Genomic DNA, 9688 nt, shown 5'->3' with positions numbered 1-9688 from the left:
GGAACTAGTTTGTTTTGTTTGACCATACTCGTTTTATTTGGTTTAAATCTAAGAGAAAGCTTGATTAATTTAATTCACCTCTCTTCTCTCCTCAAATTGTTCTCGGTCAACTTCTTGATTAATTTAACTAGTTCAAATTAATCAATCCAAAATTGGCTCAACCGATTCATTATCACATTGGTTTAGAAAGATGTTCATTTCATTACATTAATGGGTTAACGAATTCAAAAGAGGAATAATTTCAGAAACCTCTTCTAAGGTTTCTAATAGTTTCATTTGGCTCCTCTAAAGTTTTAAGGGTCTGTTTGTTTGGGTGTAAAAGGTTTTCCGGAAAACATTTTTCTGATTTTCTATTGTTTGGTTGGGTTTTTGCTCTGGGAAAATTTTTTCCTACTGAAAATAAGTTACACTCACCGAAGGAAAATAACTTCCTTATCTCTTATCGTGAAGTTATTTTCCTCAGCCTTCTTTTCACAGCCTCGCAAGGATTTTCGACATCAGGTAAACTACTCCAGCATCTCTCTCTCTCTCTCTCTCTCTCTCATTTTTTTTCCTTTCATTCCCGAAGAACCACCATTCCCGCTTCCTCCGGCGTCATTCCTCGGTGGCGATCACCTCCTCCGACGACACTATCTCAGCAAATCGGATTTTCGACATCAGCAAACAAATCCAAGGGAAAGACCCACTCTTCTTCGCCGGCGGCATCTCCAACTCTGGCTCATTCTGGCTCTGGCAGCGACATCTCATTCCCGTTGCTACAATAGCATTTCCAACAAGGGTAAAGACTCCTTAAGTATTTCCAAAGGTATGGTGGTCTCTTTTTCCCTTTTCCTTTGAAAAATTGTCTAGAATTACTGGTGTACATTCTTGAAGTTGGATTTGAATGAATTTTTGTGGGTTGCTTTTGTTTTAGTTTGTTCTTACCTGATTAGGGTTAAATCTAATTTGATTGATGCTAATGAATTAATTTGGCTGTTGAGTTTTGGGGGTTTTATGATTCTTTGAATCAGAATAGTTGCTTGACCTAATAAAACTATAAAAGGGAAATTTTTCTTTTTCTTTTCCATCTTAATGCTTTGTTTTGCTGTTGGACGTTTAGCCTCAAAGAAAATTGGCAAGAAAAAAGACTTGGTCTTTGTAGGCTCTAATTAATGGATATCAAAGAAGGTTAACTTCTTTGGATGTCTGATTGATCGACTAGTCACCATTGGCTTTACTTGCAGAATTAAAAAAAAAAAAAAAGAAAAGGCAAAAGGGGGAATTTCTTTTCATTTTAGGTTTTAATTCAATCCTGTTAGACAATTGAACTAGAAATAGCATTAACGAATGACCACTGGTTAGAAAGCCTCCCAGGCCAGAAACCTTCAGTTCAAGTTTGCTTGGTTGGTTCACAAGATCACTGCATATATGTATCAGCTGTTAATCAGCCAAGCTTCAGTTGAGTATAGATTAATTTGATCCGAGCTTCAGGCTAGAAAGCCTAGTTTTCTGACTAGGCAAAATGGAAAACAGGACAAGAAAATTTCAGTTGTAAGAAAGTTTGCATATAAATAAGTCATCCGACAATACTTTATGGAAATATCAATCAACAACAATATCAGCAAGCGAATGATACTTTGAAAAAAGTGGATTTGGCTGGGATGATACTTTGAAGATGATAACTGCCAGTCCTAGTGTGTATCATGAAAGATTGGGGTGTCGAATAAAGTACGTGAACTGAATTATGCACCTGCCTTGTCAGACTAATTGTTTCTTGTATGGCCTATGAGTTATAATAGGTTGTGCTTCACGAGTGGACTTGATGTTTCTTTCACATATTAAGATATTTATTTTTCCTATTGTGTTTCAGCACCATTGAACCTTGGAGGTGAACTAGAAGTGAAAAAAAGCAGGGCTGACTTGCCACTTGCCGTGGCCTTGGGAATTTGTAGGTGCAGGCCAACTGGATTTGTTCAAAGCTTTGTTTTTCTAGCTGATCAGTGCTTGAGTTGATATCTATTCAAGACTATGTTTTTTCTTTTCTTTTCTTTTCTTTTGAATCTATATATCTAGAGATTGATTGAAGATCGGGGGATCAACTGTCTTCTTGGCTTGTAATGTGTACTAGCATGGTTCTGGCCGTGCTATGCAACGGCCAACCCACTGATATGATCAACTAATATCATATTTATCACAACAACTCAATCACAGTTGGGCAATCGAGACCATATATCTATATGACTAACTGAAAAATGAAGAGGTAAATAATGAATATGCAAATCACAACCATAGATTAAATAAACTCAATCATTCATGTCTTAGCAGAACACACACTTCAGTTCAAGCCACAGTTACATATTAGGGGGTTTAAATAAGCTTCATTGCCTATTGAATTACAACATTGATGGTTAAACCATTCATAGATATATTAGGATCCATTACTTTTTAAGTCAAAAGAATAATGGATCATAATGTAATTCAAAAGGCATTGTCTAAGCAATCAAGACAGTCATCAAGGCAATGAACAAAAGATATAACAAAAGTACAGAATTAGACCATATCAGTCTTCCTTTGCTTTAGCTTTCTTTGCTGGACTATCCTTCATATTGCTAGGTGGGCTATATGATTTTACAGGTTCTTTGGCAAACTGTTCAGCAGTCTTTGTTGCATGTTCAGGAAGTGTGTCTGCTAGTAAATATTCTGGAAAATCAAGGCTTCTTTTTGCTCCACTGGTTCTAGACGTCTGCCCTTCTTTGTAAGAACTGGCTCCTGCAATTTCTTCAAGTACCAACTATGTCGTTGGTGTGAACATCTGATCCTTTGCTGATTTTTCTGGATGCCTTGCTGATGAACTGCCAAGTGCAGAAGAAACTTGAGTGTTTTCTGGAAGTGCCAGTGGAAGGGGATGGTGCGATAGTTCAGCTGCAGTGTAAGCCTTGATGACAGTATTCTTTCTCTGCAGTTGACCTTGGAAGGGAGTCTCATAGGATTTCAGAAAACAGACAACTGTGTATTTTTTCAAGGCATCATTAAGTTCAGTATCTATTCCAAAGCCCTACAGCAGAAAAATTTTTAAGTTAGGTTCTGTGAATTCTTGTCTATGTATATTTGTATTTATGGCGAATATAAGACAGGAAATTTGTACTTACATCTTCTTGTGCTTGCTTAAGTTGTAGTGGAGTGAACTCAATCATTTTTTCAGCATCTTCTCCAAATATAATGCAATGTATTGAGCTCGAAGGATCAGTTATTATAATTGGAATGCGAGCCCTTTAGTCAAGTGAAGGAATTAAGATTAATATATGATAATAAATGCGAAGAATGTTTAATTTAGAAGCATAAGTTTATGGTCTAACCTCAGTTCAACTTCACTTTGCTGTTTGCATGAAGGACAATGAATGATCCAGTCAATGTTAGCATTCACAATTTTGTGACAATTCACACAAGCAGTAGTCCAATATTTGGTGAATCCATATGCAAGTTTGACAGTTCCTTGCACCCAAGCTGCCTTTTGCTGAGTCAAGCAACCAAGAATGGTATTTGAATGTCAATTAAAGACAAAAAAGTTATATTTAAGCAGAATTTTAAAATAATAAATAGCTCTTACAATTGGAAATAATGCTTGAAAAGTGCTGATTGCTTTGATATCCTCTTCATTTGGAGGAGGAAGTAAACAGTTAGCATCACTGTATCTTTTAGCATTAAGCAAATTTTGGATTCCTTCCTTGTTCAAAGTAAACTTGAATGATTATGTTTACAACACAAATTAAAAATGTACCAGTAAATTTAATGGATAATTTAAGGTAAAAAATCTAAAAAAAAGTAGACTTACCATTACTTGAAAGAGAGGTCATCTGGGAGTGGAGGACTAATCAGAATTCCAGATGAATACCTTGTAGTGAATGACAAAGCTGTAAAATGATGAAATGGTTTAGTAATTATAACATAAAGTACTAAGAAGCCAAACAATAGAGAAATCATAATGCATAGTGAAAATTTTACTATTGAATGTGGTCACTTTAACACGGAGAGCTATGATTAGAGGGGCAGTGCTAATCAGTCAGCATATTTAGGTTTTTCTTTTTGCTTCTTTCTAACATGCTTAGATCAAAAGCATCATCAAATATCTCATCTATCAGTCTAGAACTTGAACTAAATTTTCTTTTTTTCTTCATTATGAAACACAAAAGATCAAAATCTAATTTTACTATAAATACTATAAAGGAAGTAAGATACTAAGCGAAAAGCACACAACAATGACAAAATCAAAGCATCCTAGAATAGCTAAAACTAACTAATATATATAGAATGACTACCTTAATAACCCAAACTACAATAACACTAAATTATGTAATTTTTCAATACATAAACAGGTAACAACATGATGCAACATTTTAAATTAAAAAAGAGGCAAAAATAAACATAAGCTAATCCGAAAAATAACCATCATAGCATAACATGAAACACATGGAGGTCGTTAATTAACGGAAGGCAATAGACAGATGCAACAACAATGAAACAAAAAAATTGCAGTTCAAAATGGAAGGAGAGAAAATAGAAACATACCTATATTTTCTTTGCTCGGCTGAATGTTGGCAAAAGTCGGGCAACATTTGAAATCAATAGAAACAGAGAAAAAAAATAAACATAAGTTAATCGATAAATTACATCATAATCATTAAATAAACATAAGTTAATCGTTAAATTACATCATAATCATTCTTTTATGCATAATATGAAACACATGACAGTGTCTAATTAACGGAAGCCAATGATAAACAGGAGGGAAGAACATTCAAAGTAAAAAAATTGCAACTCAAAAATAAGAAGAGAGAAAATAGAAACATACCTAGATTTTGTTTGCTCCTCTTCTGAATACTGGCAAAAGTGGGAAACAAATTTATATATAAGGCTGGAAATAATAAGTTCTGAAAGCTGTACCATGGATGATAACTCGGTACAGTAGCCATACCTAAAATGAGCTGTTTTTGGGGGAAAAAAAGAATTCACGTGGATGAGGAGGATTTTTTGGAAGTGAATCGAAAGGAAGTACAATTAGTTGCTGGAACAATTGGCAGAAAACTGAAAATTTTGCAGGCTCGCAGATTTTGGGGAAAGAAATTTCAGTGACCTAATTTTTGGGGGAAAACAAAAATTCACGTGCGTGCAGAGGAATTTGTGGGTTGCAATCAAAAGGAAGGGCAATTAGTTGTTGAAGGAATTGGCTGAGAACTAAACATTTTGCAGGCTCATATAGCTGGCTACTAATCGGCGAAAAGGAAGAGGCTATGCGACGCAAAGAAAGAGGAAGGAAACTCTGCCTAAATGAAGAAAAACTTTAGTGACTAATAAGACCATTTATTTGACTTCGTTGGTTCCTGTCAAACCAAAGAAAGGGGCCGAAACCTTTTCCTTTCCTCACTGTTTTTGAGTACAAAAATGGCCCATAGTTTGGAACGAGAAAAGACTGGAGTCACGTGCTTAGAAATCGATGAGTGGATTCATCGTCATAGCTCTATAATACAGGGAACAAAGACGTGGAGAAGTAATCTTTCTTTGGAAGGCTTTGGCTGGCACATTAGTTCTAACGGCTTTTACATTTGGAATATTTAATTAGGAATATTATAATTAGGAATATTTATTTAATAGATATAATATAATTCAAAACACCCCATGTGATAAAAGGACACCCAAATAGTCTACAACTATTTACATTTTGTCGCGCCCCATTTTTCGCGATGGAAAAATAAAAAGAAGGGTGTTTATAAAAGATGTAATTTTATTTTAAAATAAGTAAAAAGAGACCTAAAATGGGACTTTAAAAAATGCGACGATTTGGGTCCAAAAATTAGTCTAAAAAGGGTTTTTAAAAAAAATAGGAGTCGCCACTTGGTATTGAGTTTGAGTGTACCAAGTCACCAAAAAAATATTTTTTGAATAGAAATAAAATTAAACCCTTTTTGACAACTCCAGGTCTTTGAAAACAGAGAAAATGAGTTCGGGAGTCACGGTTGAAGAAAGGGAAGGCAAAGGTTCGATTAACTCAAATCTAAGGCACCCTTTCAACCTAGTCTAAGCTAGTTGCGTGGTTTAGTCAAAATTTTCTTAATCTAACCCTTAAATTTATCACATTTGGATATTTTCTATATGGATACAAATCTAAAATAAAATATCGAATGGGACAAAATATCCATTCAAGAGTTTAATTGATATCAATCGCATTGATTGCGAAAACCAAAATAATTCCTTGAAGGGGTCACGAGTATGCAAATGATGAAATTAAATAAAATTAAATTAAATTAAATTATACATAGGTATAAGTGATCAAAGAAAAAGGAAATGCAGCATAATGGGTACGGGAGACAAAAACTCGTGACATAATTTTCTTATACACGGATTAATGGGGTATTTAAACTAAAGAGTTATAATCACCCATATTCCATGATCAAAGGATAATTCTCCTAATATGAACAAGCAAATGAACTAATTTATTCCACAAATTCTTAAATGAAATGCAATTCTAAATGATATGATTAACACATATGGAGGATAGGGAGATAATAGATAATAGGGAATATCATGCAAATGGGAAAAGATCTTAGTATAAAAATATGCATGAAAATGTAATGAATAACATACAATGATGAATCTAGCGCAAGATGACCTAAAGGGTCTAGCGTTGGACTAGCCCATTTCTAAAAATCCTTGCTAGCGTTGGACTAGCAAGTAAGCGGAGGGAGAAACCACAACTAGCGTTGGACTAGTGTGGTGACGTCATGCATTAACAATTCATAGCGAAACAAATAAAACATAAATTAAAACAAATAAACACATAAGAGCACGTAGCACATAACACGTAAACATAATATCTAGATGCCAAAATCCTAAGAAAAGCGGACAAAACACATAACACATAAGCCACGTAAACACGCAACCTATCTATTACATCGGGGGCGCCTAACTACAATCTAGAAGGGAAAAATATAATAAAACAAATCTAATTATCCTATCTATTACATTTTTGAGGTATTTAAATGCCTCTTGAATCATTATAAAAATTAACTAAAACATATATAAGAAAATTTGAATGAATATTTAAATCAAGTAAATAAAGCATATAAAAATATATAAACACATAAGAACAAATAGGAGCACATAAGAGCACGTAATTGACATTGAAATAATAAAATAGGGGTACCTCCCGTTTGAAGTGGTGACTAAATGGAGTCAAATTGTCCTATTTATACTCACAATGAACAAAAGAATCATGGCACCACTTTAATTGAAAATAATAATAATGTTAAAATACTAAATTCACATTAACATGTCAAACGCAAAGAAATTTAAGAACATCTAAAAATTGCAAGTTGAATATGTTCAAAAATAACATAATTAGTTATTAAAGAAAAGAAACAATCATAATAAAGAGAGTCAAAATTCATCAGGGACTGAATTGCAAAGATTGAAAACTTTTAGGGACAGAAGTTATATTTTTCCAAAGTTTAAGGGTCAAAATTAAATGAAAGATAAAATTCAAGGACCAAAGTGCAATTAAATTAAGTACCTAAGTGAAAGGAATTTAAAATATTCTGGGCCGAAGTGAACTACTCCAGAAATCAGGGGCTAAAGTGCAAAATTTGATTTCTGATTGGGGAGAAAAAGGCCATTGGGCCATTATTTATTTCTTTGGGCCAAAAACTACCTAAGCCCAACCGAAAATCCATAGAAACGAGCAGGCCAACCCGTCATTTTATCACTCAAACCCGACCCAGAAATGCATGGGCTCCAGCCTCCTAGCCCATCCGAAACCCAAAAGAAAAAATAAACCAAAGCCCATTTCCAAAACCCAACCAAAACTAACTCCTGGCCCAACCGAAGAAAAAACATTAGCCCAAACCGTTTTCTTTCTTTTCTTTTCTTTCTTTTTTTTTTCTTCTTCTTCTTTCTTTTCTTTCTTCCCCGTTCGTTCCGTCTCTTCTTCTTCCCAGGCGAGCTGAAGCTTCAGCTGGCGGCCATGGTGGTCGCCGGTGGCGCCGCCGCCGCCGACCGCTACCGCCGGTGACCTCTCCGGTTACCAAAAATCCTCAAAATACACCCCCTCATTCGATTTTTCGCGTAGGTTCCATTTCCGGATTTAGTTTTTACAAAAGATGACCCAAAAGTGGCCAAAATGTCAAAATACAGTCCAGTTTTTATTTTTTTCAAATCACCCTATCTTTCACCAAAAATGATACCATAACACTCCTTACAACTTATAAAATATTACTATGACTTTAATTTGACAAGAAAACAACATAAAGAGACTAGAATAAAGCAAAACAGCCCCTAAAATTCATTTTTTCCATTTTGGCATTTTCACAAACACTTGACATGCATTCATGGGCCCGTTTCTTTTTTTCTTAGTTCTGTGCATGAATTGTCCCAAAAATTAGCAACCCAACAACCAAGGAAACCAGCAAAAGCAAAAGAAAATTAAACAATGAAGCATGGATTTAATGTGCTAAACAAAACTAAAAATTACCTCAATGTAGGTGGCAATCGCTTGGTTGAAGTTTCTGATGCAAAGCTCCAATTATCCAACCGGTTGCTGCCTTGTTGTGTGCAAAATGTGTTGGAAAAATATTGGGAGAGATGAGAGCCGAGAGAAGGAGAGGCGTTATTCTTTTTTTTTCTTTTTTTCGGTTGAGAGACCAGAGAAAGAGCCGAGAGAGTTTTTTTTTTTTTTCTTGTCTGTTTTTGTTTCTTGTCCCTGTGTCAGGGAGAGAACCGAGAGTGTGCTGAATTGAGGGAGTAGTTTTTCTTGAGCCCCAAAAGTGCCGTTCTTTTTTTTTTGTCAGTCCCCGAGATTCAGGAGGGAACCAAGGGATTTTTGTCAAATGGGTTTTGGTTTGTTTTTTCTTTTTTTCTTTTCTTTTCTTTTTTTTTTTTAAGATAAACCTACAAAAATGAGACAAAATATACTTAAAATACAAGAAAACAAATGATTCATCAAATAGAAAATATTCAATAAAACATAAAATTTGACAAAAATTTGGCAAAAATTTGGTGTCTACAGCTTGCCCCTCTTTGTTTAGAGTTTCAAAAAAACTCAAGACAAAGACGTAGGCACCAAATCGCTTACCTGTCTCTTCTAGCTGCACTTGAACTAAAATAAACAAGCCAACACTTGGCTGAAATTATTGAGCAAAATGATGCAATAACATTACAGAAAGCACGTGACCGAACTCATGTAGAGTTGCCTACGTATCCCGCCATGGGAATCAGGTCAAACGTAGTTCAAATTACAAGTGAATCACAATGAAACAAGTGCATTGACCAACTGTGATCTTTGCAAAATCGAAAAAGTCTGAGCTATCAGAACTTCTAAACATGAAACCCAAAATGAATGAGAAAGCACAATTATTAATCAAAACAGTCAAGAAAAGTAACTTGTCATAATTAGAAAAAGATGCGCGGAGGGACGCGGTTACGCTCCAAGAAGGGGGATAGAAGGGTGCGCGGCGGACGCTGAGACTCACAAACAGAAAATTAAATTGATCTTTTTAGAAAAAGATGCGCGGAGGGACGCGATTACGCTCCAACAGGAAATTAAATTGTCAAGAAAGGGGATAGAAGGGTGCGCGGTGGACGCTGAGACTCACCAACAGAAATTTAAATTGTCAAGAAGGGGAGGTAGAAGGGTGCGCGGTGGACGCTGAGACTCACCAAC

The 9688-nt window shown here is 35.2% G+C and overlaps 1 protein-coding gene and 1 long non-coding RNA gene across 5 annotated transcripts; one reads left to right on the top strand and one right to left on the bottom strand.

Annotated features, from left to right (window-relative positions):
• Window positions 1-429: 429 nt before the first annotated feature.
• Window positions 430-2064, top strand: LOC140038070 (uncharacterized). The gene is made up of 2 exons (XR_011841880.1): window positions 430-805; window positions 1850-2064. It is a non-coding gene; the product is annotated as an uncharacterized lncRNA (long non-coding RNA).
• Window positions 2065-2313: 249 nt separating this feature from the next.
• LOC140037661 (uncharacterized) lies at window positions 2314-8873 on the bottom strand. Of its 4 annotated transcripts, none has more exons than XM_072082387.1 (7): window positions 4829-8873; window positions 4546-4564; window positions 3812-3890; window positions 3587-3703; window positions 3336-3493; window positions 3129-3249; window positions 2314-3034 (listed from the first exon to the last, which is right to left on the bottom strand). In XM_072082387.1, exons 3-7 carry the CDS (start codon window positions 3812-3814, stop codon window positions 2771-2773), a joined length of 663 nt encoding a protein of 220 aa, XP_071938488.1. In that variant the 5' UTR covers window positions 3815-3890; window positions 4546-4564; window positions 4829-8873; the 3' UTR covers window positions 2314-2770. The 4 variants fall into 4 exon arrangements, with proteins under 4 accessions (XP_071938488.1, XP_071938486.1, XP_071938489.1 ...); XM_072082385.1 differs by having other exon boundaries at window positions 3587-3699; XM_072082388.1 differs by lacking the exon at window positions 3587-3703 and having other exon boundaries at window positions 4829-8872.
• Between the last annotated feature and the right edge of the window lie 815 nt (window positions 8874-9688).

Source organism: Coffea arabica, chromosome 3c (genome assembly GCF_036785885.1).
Source record: "Coffea arabica cultivar ET-39 chromosome 3c, Coffea Arabica ET-39 HiFi, whole genome shotgun sequence".
In the NCBI taxonomy this organism is placed as follows: Eukaryota; Viridiplantae; Streptophyta; class Magnoliopsida; order Gentianales; family Rubiaceae; genus Coffea; species Coffea arabica.
The sequence above is the reverse complement of the archived record's forward strand: the minus strand, read 5'-3'. Positions and strand labels throughout refer to the sequence as shown.

Excerpts from the sequence above, each read along its gene's own strand:
- LOC140037661 (XM_072082385.1), bottom strand. The coding sequence starts at position 3,833 with ATGACCTCTCTTTCAAGTAATG. Across the intron at positions 3,700-3,811 it reads GACCTCTCTTTCAAGTAATG|GAATCCAAAATTTGCTTAAT; the intron begins GTAAGTCTACTT and ends TGAACAAGGAAG. Across the intron at positions 3,035-3,128 it reads TTAAGCAAGCACAAGAAGAT|GGCTTTGGAATAGATACTGA; the intron begins GTAAGTACAAAT and ends TTTCTGCTGTAG.